Below are 21,301 nucleotides of genomic sequence, written 5' to 3' on the forward strand. Positions count from 1 at the left end.
CCAACTCATGATGACCCTGTGTCTTTCAGCCTAGAACTGTGCTCTATAGGGTTTACGTAGCTGTGACCTTTCGGAAGGAGATAGCCAGGACTTTCTTCTGATTCTAACTGATATCACCAGATAATAGCTGATTTTATTTATAAAACACAGCTAAACTAGGAGAACTTTACCCTAAGTCCCTTTTGATTAATGTTTTTCCCACTTCAGCATCTGTCAGAATCACATGTAGTTGTTAAAATCCAATTTACTGGACTCCACCCCCAGGATTTCTGATTCAGTAGGTTTGGGATGGGGCCCAAGAATTTGCATTTCTAACAAGTTGCAGAGCTGTTGCTGCTGGTCTGGGGACCAGATTTTGAGAACCACTGCTTTGGAGGACATTGTTCAGTTTACATAAATGAAAACAGAGACTGGTAATCAGTCAATAATCAGTCTCAATTAAATTTAATACCAAGTCAAGATAGCTTCCCTACATAAAGCTGGTGGAAAAAAATAATAAATTCAGACACTCTCCATGAAGACTCATAACATTCAGGCCTGGAACTACTTTATAGGATGCAGACATACTTTCATATTTAATTACTGAAACTACCATATACTATCACATTTAATCCTCAAAACTCTGTAAATTAGGTATCATTGCTTTTTTTGTTGTTTGTTTGTTTTTGGGTGAGTAAATTGAGCCTCAGAGATGTAAAGTGACATACCATGTAAATGTGTAGGGCACAGTTCTATTCTGAAGCACAGCTAGTAAATAGATGATGTAATCTTCAAACTCAGGTTTACTTGACTTGAAAACTCAGGCATCCAAACACTTACCTCTGTTGCTTCTTTGGCTTCCAGAGGTACTAGTTTTACTTTCACTTACCTTTCCTTTTCAGACATATCCTTGTTTTTAATCGCTTAATACAGACGTCCTTGTGGCTTGTTCCCAATTTCGTTCAGTGATAAAATAAAAGGAACATTATGTAACTCCAGGGAAAAAAATAAATTCAGGGCTCTGTCTTGTGAAAATGCCTGTCAATGTTTAAATATTGTTCTAGAAGGTGAGTACTTTGAAAAATGTGTCTTGTCAGGCATAGGCACACATTCTCTTGTAATACCTAAATACAAAAAGACTGTTGTGATAATGAGAAAAAAAAATACTAGAGCGTGCCTTTATGCTCACGTAGAGGCCTGGCAGGTACTCTGAGTTGCTGCTGGACAATATGGGAAGACTATTTTTCAGGCATGCGATTTTACTATTTTTAGAGTTTAATGTTGCTTAACCATTATATTTCTGATTATTTTTGCCAAAAGCAAAAATGAAAACAAAACTCTTGGTCTTCATCAGTTCTTGCTCCTTCTGCTGTGCAGGTGAGGGACCTGGAGGCAAATACCCATTGGATGAAGCAGCCCCTGACCTCATCTGGGCTTACACCTCTTCCTGCTCCTTTGCTTAGCCCAGGAAGAAATATGCTAACGAATGTTGCTCTAAGACATTTTTATTTCTTTTTTTGAAACACTAATTATTTTCAGTCTCTAACGAATGTCATGAAATAAAGATCAGTGAACCACTTACCTCTCACAGATTGGAACAACAGAAACTTAGCAATGTAATGGTTCTTAGTCTTCGACGCAGTTATCGAGAAAAGAATTTGTATATTCAAGTCTCCCAGTTCCCCATCGGTATGATAATAAACCAAACCCAAACCCATTACCGTCAAGTCGATTCCGACTCATAGTGACCCTATAGGACAGAGTAGAACTGCCCCATAGAGTTTCCAAGGAGTGGCTGGCGGATTTGAACTGCCAGCCTTTTTGGTTAGCAGCTGAGCTCTTAATTACTGCTCTAGCACTGCTCTACCAGAGCTCTCTCTCTCTATATATATATATGTTTATAAAGTATTTATATCTATATCTATGCATCTATATATAGTATTTTCAATATTATGGTTTCTGAATTTTCATATATTTTAGACTAAATTTTCTTGAATTTTCTATGAAGAATGCCTTACTGAGAAAATCTGTAATAGAAATGTGATTATAAGGACATGTTTAAAAAATCCATTTTGCAAACACTTCAATTGATACACAGATAGGCTAATTACAGATATTTCTGATTTATTCTCTAAAGCAAGTACCTCAAATGTTCTCACTGTTAGTAGCACTTAACTAGGCTGGTGTCTGTTTTTATATTTTCATAAAAGTGTGTTTACTAGAAGATATCTTTATTTATGCTCTAAAGCTATTTAGACAGACTGTGTTCTCTTTTTATTCTTACCTAAGGTAGTCCTTATTAGTGGGTTTCACTGTAATAATTATTCACAGGGCAGTTCATAGGGGTTAAAGACAATTTTGAAGGTGTTCAAAATACAAAAATAACTCTGAAATCTTTAAGAGGTTTATTCCCAATCTGATAAGAGCAAGGATGAACTCTCCACATTGAAATCTTATACAGGAATTTTCTTGATGGCAGATTATACTGCAGTTTATTTCTTCCACCCTCTACTTCTTCTTTCATCCACTCCAAACAATATACACCTTCTCCTCACTTATCAACTATCTTGTTATTCAACATTTCACGTCTACAATAGCGAAAAATCTACTATCTGATTTTTTGCGCATTAACAGCATACGTCTGGTAGTAGTGAATGCTGATGCACGAGGAGAAAGTAACGCTGGCTTTGATGGTTAAGATTATGTGTTATCTTGGCTGGGCCATGATTCTCAATAGTTTGGCAGTTATGTAATGATGTAATTTGGCAGTTACTTAATGATGTAGTCATCCTCCATTTTGTGGTCTGATGTGGTCATCCTCCATTTCCGCATAACACCGATTTCATATAGGGACCTGGTCTTTGGAACCTAACCATGTAGATACATGAGGAGAGGATGTATAGATTTTCATAGTTTGGTGTCACTCTAAGGCCTAGCTGTTGGCAGTGAATGGCTTAATTGCAACAGCAAGATAAAAGATCTAGAGGGGAAAAAAATGGAAAGGCATAATTGGTCTGCTAATGATCATAGAAGACACTGTATCTGCACATGACAAATGGTGCTCCGTGTTCCCAATGAGCAACATAGTCACTTTGGTAATGCAGGCATATCTATCCAAGAGAGGAAATAATACCAAAGCCCTTTTAATTTCCCTTCATTACATGTCATCAGCTCAATTAACCATTATACATACACATATATATAGTAAAGTACTAATAAGCTGCCGCTTTCTCATTTTTGGCTTCTCTTAAGATTTATGGCTGTTAGTATTAATTTGTTTGCTCCACATAGCACTTCTCTCCCCCTTTACAGCAGCATGCTTTTTGAATCTGAACGTTCTTCTGTGTTTGCCCCATTTCAGTATTGCTTACTAACATTTAATATATTTTGCTTTTTTTTTTTTTATTTTGCTGACAAAGTTGCATTGATGAAAGCTGACTTGCAAGGTAGATAGCCCTGTGTGTATAAAACAAGACTGAAACCCCATGATACACAGTGGGAAACCAAAAATAATGTTTTCACACTTTTGCAGTAACTGTTGTTTGAGTTCAAATTTCTTTCTTTTCCTCCTTGAACGTTTTGCAAGAAGCCTCATTTTGTAGCATAGTTTACATAAAGGTTTTCAGTCTTGAATATGGTTGTATAGTGATTGCCTTTAGTGCTTTGCTCATCCTTTTTTCTGTTCTTTGTCTTTCAGTGTTCTAGTTTTGATTCTTTAGAAATAGACTAGCCTTCTTTATACTTGTATGTTAAATTGGGCATGTCATTAATACCAAGTTTTACATTTTATGTTTAATTGCATGAGATTGTTAAAGCATGTGAATCGATACTTGCCAACATACCTACCCAAAACACCCAGCAATCATAACTTTATCCACAGTTTACACAGGGAAACTTCTGGAACCTCTCGGGCATTTTTCCACAATTCCCTTCAGTTATTTTTCCAATCTTTATCTCACTTTCATGAAGCTATAATCTTCATTTCTCATGGTGTCTCTACTCATTGGTCAGAACTTAAGGAGATCCATGCATTTTCTGAAATCCAAATGGTGATAGAGAATTATTGACGATGGAAAGAGATCACCTGCTACCGTGATCATACTGAAGCTACGTGCTTGCTTTGACTCGTTGTTGGCTGCGTTGATTATTATAATGAATCTTGTCCTATATTTGAAACTTTAGAAAACCTTCGTATTACAGCTTCTCTGTTTCCAATTCAGGAGTGTGAACTAGAACTTTCAAAACTAGTTTGGGCACATAATTTGAGGTGTTGGCAACTACTATATGTGACCTAGCCCTAGTGCAAAAACTTTTAGATTCTTTTTTAAAGAACCCAACTTTTTTTTTTGGATTGTTCTGCAGGGCCCAGCACAACCTGCCAAGAGGACTCGTGTTCCAATCAAGGTGTGTGCTTGCAGCAGTGGGACGGCTTCAGCTGTGACTGCAGCATGACTTCCTTCAGTGGGCCCCTCTGCAATGACCGTAAGTACCTCTCAAGTATGGATTGATACTCGTTGTTAATTCCAGTTGTTGTTCGGTATCCTGAGTCTGAAATCAGGAGTCCATGTAAGATCTGGTAGTGAGTTGAACTGTCATGGTTAGGAGAGGTAGTCGTTTCTTCCGAAAGGCATTTTTGAAATACTGAGTTATTAATCAAGGAGGTCATGCGTGAAATGCTGTCATGATGGTGATTCTTTGTTTTTCAGGTCTTTGTTGTGATTTTTTTTTAAGTTACTAATGGTCACCTTGTTGAAAAGAGCTTTTTCATTTTCTGAATATGATGATTTCCCCCTCGTTTTTGAAAGAACCTTCATATTGCTTTATATTATGTACTATATGGTTTTGTACCAGTATATCTTGAGGGTTGCAATTTCAGTGAACAGTGACAGGTCTCATTATGGTTTGTGTGTGTGTTTTTTCTCTCTCTCTACATCTCTTTAAACCCATGCCTGCATTTCATCTTAAAAACAATATGTTTAAACTTTGTCCTTCAAGTAACCCTCCCTTATATTTTAGCCTATTTCCCCCCTTTATTCTCACAAAAATCAGTGTGACAGTGAACGCAGCACTCACCTTATATCCTGGCTTATCTGAAAGTGCCTAATCTATAGAGTAGCAGTGAAGGTTTTTGGAAGGAATTAACTGGTACGTAGGATAAAGTTGTGTTTCTTAACTTCCAAACAGATCTTGCCTTATAACACTTCATCAAAACGATGCAAACGTTTCCTTTTAACCACTGCATTCTGCCATGTTGAGAGAATATTCCCAACAAAGCCTCCTAGCTGTGAACTAGATGCATGCTTTATGTCGTAGAGCTATAACATTTCCGATAACGCTCTAGGATGTTGGGGTAGAGGATGTGGTGATTGAAGGTTTAGGTTTACTAATAGAAGAAGTTCGAGTGTGCATTCAAAGGAAGACTAGATTTTGTTCGTTTTGACCTTTGTCTGTTTGGAACTCTGTCCATGTCAGTAGATATGTGTATCATACTTTCAAAGATGGGGTCAAACTGGAATATTCCATTAAACTGAATTGTGGCAGCCTAGTTCACTAGCTGTCTTCTGGTCTCTGTGCAAATATTGAATAGTGGCAGAAAAAGTGACCAATATAAAGTAAAATTGTACGTGGAAGAGACCTTTCAGGGCTGTGCCACCATAAATGGAAAAATATTTTATCTCAGTCTTAGCAGTTACAACAAACTGGAAGCACTAAATATGTATTCAAATCATTATGTTTGTGAATACTGTATTTCTTCAAGTTGAATCATATTCTAAAAACAATAACCCCATTTTGGGTTAAAATAACCTTACATAAAGACTCAGTAAGTATATATGTACATAAAGCAAATAAGAAAACTTATTTATGCTCTAATAAACATATGCATATATGTATACAGAGCAGTAACTTCTTGTATTTGCTTTTGCTCCATAGAAAATGGCATAAACTCATTTTCAAGGACAACCAGAAGATTGAAAATTTGTTATGATTTTATTATGGCAAGTTTTTAATCTTGAATATGATCCTTGACAGATGTATGACTACATGTGGTAGCTAAGAGAGCTATTCTGCATGAAAATGTTTTTCATTTTGATGAAGAACTTTCTCTGCCAAACTTTGCTTAATCAGGTTCCCATGTTACACAAAGAGAGTTACCATTTGGTTGTGTGAAACTGTGTAGCCTCATATACTAGTTCAGTATGAAGGATATAATATTCTGTATGTATTAGACATTTTCTGAAGGAACATCAAGATCCGACCTTAGGTATCATGCAATTCATTTTTACAGAAAATTATTTGAATGTGGCTCTTGGGTGATAGTAGTGGTGATAACAATGATAAGACTGTATGTTATTTTCTTGTAAATAAAGTGAATGTCATTCAGTAAGTGTGTCTCCTGATAGGCCTCTCGCACAAATCAGGATTAAAATTACTTCAGAGCACCCTCAGAATACATGCATTTTGATTAAATCATTACCTCTTAGTGGGTTTTCCGAAATGTGAAATGGTTCCTTGGTTCGTAAAGTGAAGTTTCGGTGGTGATGATATATAGATAAAAATCAATATTTACAAACAAATCTTATTCTCATATAAACTATAAATTTTAGAAGGTAGAAGAGTAACTGCTACTTTGAAGACATGCAATTAATATGACAATAGAAGTAGCATATCACATTTTCCTCATTTTTTAAATTGATAAAAATAAACATCTCACTCTTTTTTCTATAATTTGCACAAATATAATTAGTGTGATTCCTGGAATTTTAACAAACTCTCTTTCTATATAGAGGTTGGCTTTTTTTTTTTTTTTTTAAATAAATTCAATGAAGTATTTTAATTTAGGGCATTTCATTTCTTGATAAAACTTTCATCCTTAGCTTAGGCATTTACCCATAAATTCCATGAGTGCAGCCTCTAACTGAGTAGAGAGCAAACGAAGGAAAGCAGAAAGCGAACTTCTTAAAAGGGGAAGGTTCCCACCACGTTGCAAATGCGATCCCCTCCCCATAAAAGACTTTCTCAATGTTATCGCTCTTATACGTTTTATAGGATTAGTTAGAGTAACTAGCAAATTTATTTATATTAGCCTAAAGATATAATTAACGATGAGAAAATGGAAATACTTTATAGCTTATAAGTGTAATATTAGATAAATTTTCCTAATTAATGAACTTAAAGTAATCCTCCAAAAAAGACACACTTATGCAAAGTAATGCCAAAGGCTTTTTTTTTTTTAAAGAAACATGTTTATGAAGCCCTTCCTTCCCTAAAACACTGCCATCTGAATGGCCTACTTATTGGCAAAAATGACTGCAACGTGTGTGTGTGTGTGTGTGTGTGTGTGTGTGTGTGTAGTGTAGTGTAGTATAGTGTGTTCACCTGTTTAGTTCTTCCATGCACACCCAATTTCAGGTCCCTGCTGTCTTTGGCCTGGCTTATTGTAGTAATCTCCTAGTTGAGTGTCTCGCTTCTTGTCCCTCCCTCCTCCAAGTCATCCTATGCCCCTTGCCCAGATTCCTTCTTTCTTTCTTTTCTCCCTAATTTAAATGCCAGTAGTTCCTCATGATTCCCCTAGCAGAGGCAATGTTTTTCTTCCTCTGATTCCTATAGAGTTTTAATTATACTATTTATCTGCCATCATTTTCTACCTTATATTTACTTACGTTTGGTCTTACAACCCTACAAAGTATATGTTCCCATCAGGCACACTAATACTTTCTTTCTTGGCTCATATGCCCAGTGCATTGTACAACATGCTGCATATAATGGGTGGTAACAGTAACTTAAGGAGCCTTGGTTGCTCCGTGGTTAAAGCACTTGGCTCCTAACTGAAAGGTCGGAGGTTCGAACCCACCAGCGATTCTGCAGGAGAAAGATGTGGCAGTCTGCTTCCATAAAGATTACAGCCTTGGAAACCCTATGGGGCTGTTCTACTCTGTCCTATACGATCACTATGAGTCAGAATTCAACTCAATGACAAAGGCAACAGTAACTCACTCTATGAGTGCTGACTGGATACATGAACTTTATTTAAGAATTTGTGGTATATCCTTGGTGGTAGCCAATATGCTCCACACTCATCAGCCTGGAGTTCAGGAACCTCTATTGTCTGAGCCTAGCCTTAGTTTCCAGCCTTACCCACTGCAGAACCTTGTCCATATGGCATGTTACTGCCTATTAGCTCACTCGTGGTTTTCTAAACAACATTACACTTTTCAATTTCCTCACCATTGCTTATGCTGATTTATCCACCTGGGGAATGCACTCATTCCACCTGGAATTCATCCCCCTTTCACTGTCTCTGCTTGTAGAAATATAATCTATTCAATTTCTTCTTAACCTGTTTTATCCTATAGAAACTATGCTGATACTTTTAGGTATCACTTTTTCCTCTTCGGAAATCCTAGAGCCCCAGTGAGTTACACTTACCAGGCACTGTCCCATGCTGAAGCTATTGTGAATTTTCTCTTGGATATAACCACTTCTTGAGCTCTTGCTGTATGCCAAGTTTGTGCTTACATTTATTACCTAATGTTTACATTTATTACATAACATTGCCTGTATATTACCTATTTATGCCTTAACAGTTGTGTAGTTGCATTCACACATACCCACACACCATCACCAAACCATTCTGCTGTACAGTAATCCTTTTCTGCTTTCGCCCTGTGGTCCAGAATATAATGTAAGCGTATTAGCTAGTGTAACGTCAGATTGGGGAAGATGAATATGGCTATGATCACATGGAAAATAGCGAACATAATAACATTGTCACATTACATTAATATAGAAATGTTGTGTGCCAAATTACAGTTCAGCTTCAACGGCGTCTATTACTATAAGGGAATAATACATCACAGTGCTGTTGTTTTGGTGCTATAGCTTAGGAGGGTGTGGGCACTGCCATTGAAACACTATTTTCAGAACTCTAAATTCTGCTGAGAGAAAAATCTTTCTCGTAATAATTTATCATATCTTTTGTATAAGAATTAGAAATGTTCACTGAAACCAGGATGAAATACATTTGACTGTGACTTCTTACTGTGGCATTTAAATATATCTTCAGCTTTGTTTCTCACCTTCTTTTGTTGTTTGAAAAGAGAATCCAATATCCAGTGTCTGAGCATCAATATCAGAACCACTGGAAGAGAATCATAACATATATAAAAATAACTTGGAGCTAAGTAACATTTCTCTCCCATTTAGAGCCGCCAGTAGTATTACACTGTGAGCGGATTTGCTGGCACTGCCATTAGGGCTGAATGAAATTTAGCAATTAGCGGTGTCCACAACCAGATCCTCATTGTGAGTATGATGCATCCCATTAACCTTGAATCATTCAAGCATTTCTAAATGGCAGCCCTTCAGTTTTTAATGCAATTCATAAGCTGTACTTACTGACAGTGCCTTAGAAAAAGTATCTATGGGGGAAACAGGGTAAGTTCTGTCTTAGGTTAAACCATAAACGATTAAGATACCGCTCATACTGAGTCAAAAAATGCAATAAACAACAGAAAAACATAATGTATGATAGAGAACTGTACTACATAATAGAAGTGCTGTCTTCTACTATTTTATAAGAATTTATATTTTTCTTCTTGTTGGCAATAGACATCATAAAAGTAGATATATAAAAGGAAGCATCGGTATTTTCCTATTGCAGTTGGACAGCTAAATGATAGGTTTAAGCAGCATCTATATATGAAAAGTTAAGTGGAGGAAAAAACTCCTGAACAGTGGGGTGAGTGTTGCTTTGTTTGAAATTATCTGGATTAGTCCTCTGCATTGTTCAAGCAGCTAGATGATCCATAACTCCAAGTAACCTTTTGTTGTGTGTCGTTGAGTAGATTCTAACTCATAGCAACCCTATATGACAGAGTAGAACTGTCCCACAGGGTTTCCTAGGCTGTAATCTTTGCTGGAGCAGATTGGCAGGTCTTTTCTCCCGAGAAGCTGCTGAAAGGTTCAAACTGCCGACCTTTCGGTTAGCAGCCATGAGCTTAATCATTGCGCCATCCGGGCTCCTTAATTAGCCTTTTACCCTATATAAATGCTGCCAATTTGAACCCCAGAAATCAAGGAGGAAGGCTCCACTGGAATGTTTTCCTTTTCCTATGGATTACCCTGCTGATAATTCCTTATTTCTCCAGCTTGCCTAATACCCTGTGTGGGTCTTGACTTCGCTCTTATGCTAGCTGTCTTCATCACTGGTCTTAGGGAACAGGAGGTCACGATGTTTGCATGCCTTTGGTAATACTGTCATACTGCCCCAGAGCCCAACTAGACAAAGGCTGTTTTGAGAGAAGCTTTTGCCAATCACCTTGGTTAACTACTCTGGAGGGATTGCGATTGTTCCTATTCTCCCAGATGGTATTTCACAGAGATCTGTGACCACAGTCTCCGTCTGCATAATTTTCTTTCTGTGTGAGTGTGTTATCCTCAGGCTGCCCATGTTGGCTTCTGGCCATAGCGTCACAGCAGCTGCAGAATCCAGCCTGGGATGCGGATACTGCCTTAACCTGAGGTGCTAACGTTTGAAACTTGAGGCCTTTAGGTTTACTTTTCCTTTTCGAATGGATTTTGCTTCCCTAAAAGTGATGCACTGAAAGTTCTTGTGAACAAAAGGCAGATGAATCTCAGTGAGTTGTCAGAGTCCAGCATAATACTAAATATGAACAATAAATAATTTTGAATCCATCTACTAATCAAGAAGATACGTAAAGAGAGTAAAATGTCACATATTTCCCTCACTTTGTGGAATCAGATTTTCATGGTTTTTTTTTTTTTTTTTTTTTTTTTTTTTTTTTTTTTAAAGAAAGACTCTAGGATTAAACATAATTAAGCTTGGACTTTATGAAATAGATGTTTTATTTTAAAAGAAGTTAATTGTGAATGGACTTGAAAGGGAGTATTGGGATCAAACATGGGTTGTTTATATACTTTGTTGCTGTTGATATACCTAGCTAGTGCATAAAAAGGGCTACAAAATATTTTCATGCAGGTTACATGAACATGTTGTTGTTGTGTGCCATCAGGTTGACTCCGACTCACAGTGACCCATAGGACAGATTAGAACTGCCCTATAGGGTTTCCAAGTAGCAACTGGTGGATTTGGACTGCCCACTTTTTGGTTAACAGCCTGAGCTCTTAACCACTTCACCACCAGGGCTCCTACATGAACATACCTCTTACCGTTGAGTTGATTCCAACAAATAGTGACCCTATAGGACAGAGTAGAACTGCCCCATAGAGTTTCCAAGGAGCGCCTGGTGGATTCGGACTGCCAGCCTTTTGGTTAGCAGCCGTAGCTCTTAACCACTGCACCACCAGGGTTTCCACATGAACATAGTCTCATACTAATCACATAATTAACAGTATTATATGCTTGCTGTGTATATTTTAGAAACCTTACTTTTCTAATCTTCAGAGAATCTTATTTTCAACTTACAAATAGGAATATTGAGCATGGATAATATAAGTAACATATTTGGGCTGAAATGGTTTGTAAGTGGCACAGACAGAATTTGCGTGTAGGTCCGCCTAGCTTCAAGCGCAGATTCTCTTATTTACAACACGATCCCTCCCAACATTATGCTGGATTCTCTGTGAATGCTGCTGAAACTCCCCAGCTGCAAAATCCCCTTGAGAAGTTAGCATTGAGTCGAATGTAACACTAGATTTTTTTCCCCCATTCTCTTCTGACTCTTGATTCTTAGATTGAATTTTCAGCGTTATGTTGCAGGAAACATGCTCCTCCCCTCCGCTGCTCAGTTATCACCTCTAAGGATGAGTTAAGAAATCAGAGTCAGCTGTCTAAGGCATACTGTCATTAACTCCCAGTTCTGATATATAAAGGTACTGATTATGAAAGAGAGATGGGAATTTTCTGTGATATTTCTGTGACAGCCTTCCTGTGCTTCTCAAAAATAATAATTTAATACTTGATAATGAAATCAGTCCAAATATTTTCCCAGGTTCTTTTGCTTGAGTCAGATTCACAGTGTATATTATGGGGCATGAGCAGCTAAGATGCAGAATTGTGCTGGCCAATTAAGGGGTACCAAGTGTTTCGTTACGTTGATTGTATCTGAGTTTTCTCTTTATAAAGTTGTTGAGGCAGAAAGAAAAAAAAAGTGAGGACAGAGGTTAGCTGCACGAACATGAGGGTCTTTGGAAGACACATGGGAAGCACAAGAGAACTCATAAAGCCCCAGCCACTACCAGATTAATAGCAAAGCCCGAGGATGCTTCCTATTTGTAGGGAAGGGAAAGAAAGCTCTAGGGAAGTGTGTAGAGGGTCCAGAAAAAGGTCAAGATAAAAATAATGCTGTGTTTGGATTAAGGAATAATTCAAGTCATAAAGAAAAAAATATTGCCGTGAAGAAAATGCGCCTTTTCCAGCGATCCTTTTTCCTTCCCTGAGAAAAGCATTCTGTGTCTTTAATGAGATTTAATGTAGCAGTTAAAAAGGGTAGGATTCTTTTATGGGGAAGAATTATGGCCTCCTCTCCAGCTCTGGGATGTTACACATTGTTCCCTCCCTGGTAGCATTCTACAGCAGCATAAAGTACAAGGGCGATCTGTTAGCTCTGGGTATTATGGACTGTATGATTTTAATGACACTAATGATCTAAATTGACATCTCTCCGAAAATGGCCCGGAGAGCGTGAGGTTTAATCTCCACAGGATTTGGCGAGATGGGAAGGTACAAAGGAGTTTCTTAACTTGAAATGCTTTTAGAGAGGAACAAGTTTCAAAAGGATGAGCTGATACAGAAGGATGTTTAAAAAATGGGTCACGAACAAGGAGGAGGCTGCGTTTGACAGAGACAGTGGAAACTGTGTTCACGTAGGTGTGAACACTGCTTATAAATATATAACATATGACCCTTTTGGGCGAGAAACAGATGGAATATGTAGCGGTAAGTAAAGAATACATTTTGCTTGGTTTCTTCACTTGAGCGGTACAGTGCGTATTTTGATATTTGGGAACTCTCCTGTTTGGAAGCTTTCAAAATCTCATCTGGATTCCAGCAGCTTAGGGCAGCAGTGACAGTGAATGATGCTGGGTAAAAGCAAGCCGTTGAGTATGTTTGCAAAGCATCGTGGTATGTTGTCCAAAATGCCCAGTCATGTTTCCATGTCAAGTCCTTGATGGTTCCTAGAATGTCCAACTTGAAGAAATCCAGAACTTAGCATCTCCGTTTATGCAGTTATTACAAAGAGTAAAACAGTGTTGCTGAAACTGTGGTGTCCAGCTTGATGACATCAATCGTGAATCTGCTCTCTTAGGTCCTATTCAGGGCAAGTGTTCCATTTTACCCAATTAAAAACAGAAAAGTGTCAGAGAAATGCCATCTCCTCTCAGCCACAGGAGGCATCACAGAAGTAATTAAACTGGGTTTTGGTGTGTCAGGCACATTCCTTTTATTGACAGTGACAATAATTCTGTAAATCAAAACCTGGAAGCTTTTTCAGTGTTGCTGAAGTGCTAAAGATAAAAACCTACGATTCTTAAAATTAAATCTCATGAAAGTAAAGTTCATCTATGGAGTGCAGCATAAAAGGCTGCTGAGTCTTGAGTGCAACCTCTCTTCTGAAATTTAGTGCCTACAAGCTATGTGATTATTCCTACAGTTTTGTCTTAGCTGAGTCTCTGAAAGCTGTATCGGTGTAAAGCCAAGTGGAATAGGTCTCCAATACCCGCTGTCATTTATGGCTTCAGGGCCACCAGGAAAATCCTCTCTCCTCCGCCCCAGTCTTGCCTTTTCTAATGTTGTCAATAGGTGTTATTGATATACATTTTCCTGGCATTCTGGCATTCCTTCATCCAACATTTAAGGTTCTTCACAGTTGTGCTCAGCAAACACAGCTCTACAACAAGCTTTATTCCTCATATGCTCTGCCTTAAACTCTTTGGTACAGACGTGTAGAGGCATTGGTCTAGTCACTGAACACACACAGTCAGTGTGTCTCTGTTACCTGACTCCCTCAACAGGATTGCCTCCCTCTCACCAACTGCCACTCTACCTAGAAGATTCAGCTCGTGGAGAGGACTCTGTTCAAATCAAGTTTATCCAACTTGGATGGTCTTTGATTAGTTGGTGATTTCTTTCTCTTCTGAATCCCCAAACAATTACTATTTGTAGATGTCTTTTTATGTGTGTATGCCTTTATTTCCCAGCTATATTCTTTTATTTTTGGTATTATTTCTCATAGTGTCTGGCACATGTGAAACACTCAGTAATATTTGGAGATTAGTGTCTTGAAGCTTCCATTAGTTAATTCATTTTTGTCTTCAATACTGACCATCTCTACAGTTCTTTCCACCACTTGTCTGTCAGTTTGTTGTACAGTGGTAGCTTACGTGTTGTTGTGGTACTGGAAGCTATGTCACTGGTATTTCAAATACCAGCAGGGTCATCCATGGTGGACAGGTTTCAACAGAGCTTCCAGACTAAGACAGACTGGGAAGAAGGACCTGGCGATCTACTTCTGAAAAAACTGACCAGTGAAAACCTTATGAATAGTGGAACATTGATATAGTGCCAGAAAATGAGCCCATCAAGTTGGAAGACACTAAAAATACGATGAGCGAAGAGCTACCTCCTCAAAGTAGAGTCAATCCTAACGAACTCAATGGAATAAAGCTTTCAGGACCTTTATATACTGATGTGGCACAACTCAAAATGAGAAGAAATAGCTGCAAACATCCATTAATAATCAGAACGTGGAATGTACGAAGTTTGAATCAAGGAAAATTGAAAGTTGTCAAAAATGAAATGGAATACTTGAAGATCAGTATCCTAGGCAATAATGAGCTGAAATGGACTGGTATTGACCATTTTGAATCAAACAATCATATGGTCTATGGAATGACAAATTGAAGAGGAATGCCCATGGAAGCAGCAGTCAAGAAATCGAATGACGTATTACATTGGGCACATCTGCTGCAAAAGACCTCTTAAAATGTTAAAAAACAAAGATGTCACCTTGAGGACTACAGTGTACCTGACACAAGCCATGGTATTTTCAATCGCGTCATATACATGGGGAAGCTGGGCAATGAATAAGGAAGAGAGAAGAATTGATGCCATTGAATTATGGTGTTGGCAAAGAATAGTGACTATACCACGGACTGCCAGAAGAATGAACAAATCTGTTTTGGAAGAAGTACAACCAGAATGCTCCTTAGAAGCAAGGATGGCAAGACTTCATCTCACGTGCTTTGGACATGTGATTAGGAGGAACTAGTCCCTGGAGAAGGACATCTTGCTTGGTAAAGTAGAGGCTCAGTGAAAAAGAGAAAGACCCTCAGTGAGATGAATTGACACAGTGGCTGCAACAGTGTACTCAAACATAGCAAGAATGTGAGGATGGCAAAGGACCAGGCAGTGTTTCCTTCTGTTCCGCATGGGGTCGCTGTGAGTCAGAACCGACTATGGCACCAAACAAGACAACACGCAGTTCTTTTAAAGGAGTATAGACATATTACATAACATCTGGCAGGGATAGTGTATTATGTTTTTATCACATTACTATAACTACAGTTTTCATGATCTTTATTCCTGATAGTAAAGACTCATGGAGAATTAGAGACTTAAGCAGCTAGCAGGAAAGAGCTTATGTGTGTATGTGTGTGTGAGGAGAGGTGCTCTGGAAAATAAAATCCCACTTCTTTGACACCAGATGTGTTGATCAATACAAATCAATTTATTATCAGTTCTGTTCCCCTCTGTCCCACTTCTGTTCTGACACCAGCTGCCCATACAGCACTTCTTCCTCTGACCACCGGGAGCTAGGACAGATTTCACGCGTTAAAGGACACCATCCTTCAGACTGCCAAGTCTGCCCAAATGCACAGGCTTGGGAATCTCCATAACACCCTCACTTCTGACCCACTGGCCACAAATTCAGGGTTTTCCCACAACTCCCTCAGGATACCAACCATAAATTCAGAAGCCCCCTTACGTCAGACCCACTTGCTCCCACCACTCCCTTGGGTTCCGTAATTTGCTCTAATGACTCACAGAACTCAAGGAAAGAAAAAAGGATACAAATGAAGACACACATAGCATGAGATCTCAGAGGGTTCCCAAGGCGAAGCTTCCACGTCTCAAAAAGAGACATGCTACTCTCCCATGTGCATTAATATCTTTCACCAGCTAAGAAGTCCATGGAGCCTCCCCATTCCAAACCTTTATTAGGTACCGTTATTAATACAGCCTTTCATGAATACCTTTATTACCTTACTTCATTACATAGCCATGATTGAAACATGCCCTCCCTCCCACAGGGGGCAGGCTGATTTCCAACAGTTGCCTTTCTGGCCTCACCAGCTCCCACCTTAGTCACTTCATTAGCGTAAATCCTCACGTGTGGTCTAGAGGCCTCTGTAAAGACACTTCCAGGGTTTTAGAGGTTATGTCTTAGGAACCAGGGACAAAGACCAAATTCTTTGGGTAAAGTTAAATTCTTTATCCCACAGGGAGGGGTGTGTGTGTGTGAGAGAGAGAGAGAGAGAGAACACACACACACCAATGGGATATAGATTTATCAAACACCATTTTCTATTTTCTTCAAATTCTGCTTAAGACCTGCTTTGTATATATTTACATTCAATTTGAAAAGTGCTGGAACATTTAGTTGTTTCAAGATAACTATATTTTTTTTACATCACATTTTTTCCACATTAATTAGCTAAAATCTGATCACATCATTGAGAAACACTATAATGCTTATTTGATCTTTTTTTGATATAAACTTTAGGATTTGGGAATATTGAGATATTTGTTCAGCAACAACTTAAAGTCTCTGGGGGAGATGATGCTATTTCTCTTATAATAACATGTCACTTGTATGCCCTGCTTTCGTCCACCAATGTCCTTGAGGACTTCTCTAAATGTTTTTTTTTTTTTCCTTTTGCAACAGCTACAGAAGTGTTAAACACCCACTTGGTGTTATATAGACTAAATTTAAAGTATTATTGGTGTTTTCCTTTCCATATTAAATTTACTGAAGACAGCGTTAGTATGTACAACTTTACCAAGAGGCACAATTTACCCAGTTGGTTTGGTACAGTATTTTAGGAGAATTTTCCTAAAATTAGCTTAACAAGACTGAGAATTTTCTATTTCCCAGTTTGCCTAAAACACAAATTAGTCTGATAAGATTATGGTAACATCATCAGAAATACAACTTGCTTGGGTGTTGGAGAAATAGATAAAAATGTTTCCAGAATAAATTCCAAGAATTCTAGAATTTCCCTACCTGAATAAAAAAAGGAGGTGGTAAAATGAAAGGGTTGGGCTAGATCAGTGGTTCTGAAAATGTGGTTCCCAGACTAGCAGGGTCAACATTACCCGGGAAGTTGCTAGAAATGAAGAGCTGTGGTGGCAGTGGTTAAGAACTCGGCTGCTAACCAAAAGGCTGGCAGTTCAAATCCACCAGCTGCTCTTTGGAACCCCTATGGGGCACTTCTACTCTGTCCTTTAGGATTACTATGAGTCAGAATCGACTCGACCGCAATGGGTTTTGTTAGAAATGCAGGCCCAACCGCGGACCTTCTGAATCAGAAACTCTTGGGGGTGGGGCCCAGCAATCAGCATTTTAAGAACCTCCAGATAATTCTGATACACGTTCAAGTTTGAAAACTACCAGACTTGGTGAGTTCTAAAGTCATTTTCCTAGTTCTATGCTTTTCAGATAACCAAAGACTTGATTTAATGGCATAAAGTTCTGCCTAAAGAATTTGGAAATAAAACATCATGACTAGATTTTTGAGAGGGTTTTGAGACAATCTTGGATGCTTCATACATGATGATTTTAAAGAAATAACACTAATTTTCATTTTGATTATCAGCCTCCTCAGTTGGCTGGCAATCTTTCTTGAGAATGTTTGAAAAGTTCCAGTTCACACTATTCATGCTGTGAAAAGTTTAGTTCAAGGCAAAAATTTCCTCGCAGTATGAGGAGAATGATCAAATCCAACTGTACATCCCTCTCTTCTTTTCCTTTTTGGATTCCCCAGAATAAAACTCTGATAATTTGTATAGATTGGGAAGTAAAGTCTCATTCTTATCTGCAAAAGAATTTTCACTTAGAAGAAACTGGAGTTAACTGGGTCATTATCAAAAAGCCATTCATATGAGATAGTATATTTTTGACATGGCATCCTTTTTCATGACCTAAAATATCCCCATCTCTACATAAATAAACACATACCACTTGCTAAATAAAATGTGATCTCAGTTTACTAGCAATTCCTCAGACTCAATTTCCCTTCTTGTTAGCAATTACCTTCTATCTAGTAAAATCTTTATGTATGTTTGATTTCTTTTTTAATCATGTAGGATCCATATGTGAAGATTCTTTACCAGGGATGCCAGTGTATTACCTTGAGCAAGTCACTTAAGATTTGTGGGTCTTAGTTTCCTTGTTATAAAGTAAGGGAGATGCTTTGTCTCATCTTCCAAGTCTCTCGTGCTCTAAGGGTGTGACTCATTGTCACTGTATTCTGTCTCTTCTTTTCCCTCAATTCTCGGAGCTATTTTTACTCATGTTTAAGGTTCTTCTAGGATGCAGCCTACAGCTCAGTCACACTACACTAATCTTAAGCTATATTTTAGCCAAAGACTTTTCCTGCCAAGTCCTATAAAAAGGAAGAACTTGGAAAAAGAAATCTGATTAATGGGATATCTTCCTCTTTTTAGAAAGGAAACTTTGAATTAATCCTGGAACACAAGGCAAAGACTTCAGCTATTTGTTTCCTTCATGTTTGTATAGGTATTTATTTATAGTTCCTTTCAAATATCTGTTTAGGTCACACTTGTTTTAGGTCAAAAATTTTACTGGTACAAGGACCATACCAGTGTACTTGCTTTGCTAAATGCGAAGTGTAATTATTATTGGTATTTAAATAAATGCTTTTTGGTTCTAAAAAATAATATTGTTAGGGGTACATAATTGTTAATACTACGACTACTATTGCGACATCTACTATGCACTGTTTTTTGTTTTTTAATCTTAAAAAATGTTGTCCTCATAATGCCTTGCATGATTAAGAATCATGATACCCGTTTTACAAAAGGTATATCTGGGGTGAAGAAGTATGCCCATGTTCACACGCTGATCGAATTCGAATTCAGGCTTTTCTCGATTCACATTTCATGGTCTGCCAACCATGGATTATGTCATATGGTCTCTCAGTATTGAACGAAATAGCCGAATTGAGAGGAGTCATGTGCATTCTTTATTTTTATTTCAAATGTTTTAGAATGTACACAAGATGAATTAATATATGTAGATTTCTTCCATGTAAGAAATTGTAGAAATGAGGAAGAACTGATACAGAGCAAATTTACCCCTACTTTCCCTTCTAAATACTTACCTGCAATCCAACGTCTGATTAAAAAGCAAACAGACAAACATTGCTGGCTAGTTGATTCTCTCTCATGGCAACCCCGTGTGTTAGAGCAGAATGGCTATATAGGGTTTTCTTGGCTGTAATCTTTATGGAGGCAGATCTCCAGGCCTTTCTTCTGCGGTGCTGCTGGGTAGGTTTGTACAAACCATTTGTACTACCCAGGGACCCTGCATCCTATACTGATACATGTTAATACACATGACTAACACACCTAATGAAATTTTACAAAGGCTTCAGTTTCAGAGAGAAACCCTTTGTATATCTTCAGGGAATGAGCAGACTTAAGAAATGATGCTTTTCATAAAGTTAAATATGGCACATTTTAAATAACCCAGAAAATTCATGTTTTCTCTGTTTCATATAGTGCAAATTTGGATATTGGTAAAAAAAAAAAAAAAATCCGTGAATTATAAGCCCATGATTTTTTCTAGTTTCCACGTTTCTAGTCTATAGTCTTAGTTTGTGAGGGAGAAAATGATCATTTTTGCCAGTGAGGCTAACCGTTCACCGGAGGTGTCTCTTCTGCCTGTAATTTTTACACTTCTGAACAAAGAATTTCCTTTTGCTGGAAACTACTATGATTTAATTGTGAATTCTGTGTCTGCGGCTGATACTTCTGCTGTGTAGGAGAATCTAATATCTCTGTTTCTGGCCACAAACACTGTTGGTGGCAAAGGAACAGTGTGAAATCATCCTCCCACCTTCCCGGGGTCACTCAAGAGAAAAGAGAAAGGCTTTGTTTCGAGCACTTCCCTGGGGATTAGGAAAATGGAGGAAGACACACTTACATGGTAAATTATCTAAATCCAACACTACTATTAATTGAGCATTTACTTTGTACAAAACACCATGAGAAATATCACAAGTGGAATGATTAGGTCCCTGCCCCAAAGGAGTTTCCATTTTGGGGGGAAGTGATCCCCAACACCAGGGGAGTAGGAGTTTTGTCCGTTTTGTTCTGTGAATTATCACTGTCCTTACAATAATGCCTGGTGCTTCATACATACTCAGTAATGATTTATGGAATCGTTACAGTTGTAACAAAATACCACCAACTGGGTGTCTTAATACAACAGAAATGTATTTTCTCATAGTTCTGGAGGCCAGAAGTCTGATATCAAGGTGTCGGCTGGGCTGTGTTCCCCTCTGAAGGCTCTAGGGAAGAATCCTTCCTTGCCTCTTCCTGGCTTCTGGTGGCTCCAGACAGTCCTTGACTTGGTAACCGCATCACTCCACTTACTGCCTGCATGTTCACAGTGTCCATCCCTACTTGTCTCCTCTGTTTCTGTATCCAAGTCTCTCTCTCCCTTCTCTTATAAAGACACCAGTCATTAGTTTTAGGGCCAACCCTAATCCAGCATGACCTCATCTTAACTTGATTACATCTACAAATGCCCTATTGCCAAATAAGGCCACTGGAAGTTAGGACTTGAAGGTATCTTTTTACCGACTGCTATGGAGTCAGTTCCCACTCATAGCGACCCCATAGGGTTTCCGAGTCTGTAAATTTCAAACGACCAACCCTTCAGTTAGCAGTTGATCCCTTTAACCACTGCGCCACCAAAGCTCCTTTCTGGGGGACACAATTCAACTTGAAACCGGACCAATGGGTCCATGTCCAGCATGCAAGAAGCCAATCTCTCAGACGCTGGTTTTGAGAGGAAGAAAGAGTTTATTCTGCAGGCTAGTAAGCAGGAACTCAGAGGTGTCGACCTCAGATTGAGTTCCTCGATTTGAACGTGAAATCGTATTTTATCCTTACACACATTCATATAGGGGTGGAGGAAGGCGGTGGGCAGGATCAGAAAGTTCTAACTATTCATGGTTTCTATTGATTATTTATTACGAGGTGGGGCTAAGACTTGGCCCGGAAGCAGCCGACAGACTCTTCGCTTTTGAA

General features: G+C 38.4%; 1 protein-coding gene across 10 annotated transcripts in view; it reads left to right on the plus strand.

Moving 5' to 3' along the window:
• Nucleotides 1–21,301, plus strand: part of NRXN1 (neurexin 1) — a 1,216,111-nt gene that overhangs the window by 635,594 nt on the left and 559,216 nt on the right. For all 10 annotated transcript variants that reach the window (XM_023735226.1, XM_023735234.1, XM_023735242.1 and 7 more), the window contains one exon: nt 4,342–4,461. In XM_023735226.1, coding sequence (XP_023590994.1) covers nt 4,342–4,461 — 120 coding nt within the window. The remainder of the gene's footprint in view (nt 1–4,341; nt 4,462–21,301) is intronic.

This window comes from Trichechus manatus, unplaced genomic scaffold (assembly GCF_000243295.1).
Source record: "Trichechus manatus latirostris isolate Lorelei unplaced genomic scaffold, TriManLat1.0 scaffold00005, whole genome shotgun sequence".
In the NCBI taxonomy this organism is placed as follows: Eukaryota; Metazoa; Chordata; class Mammalia; order Sirenia; family Trichechidae; genus Trichechus; species Trichechus manatus.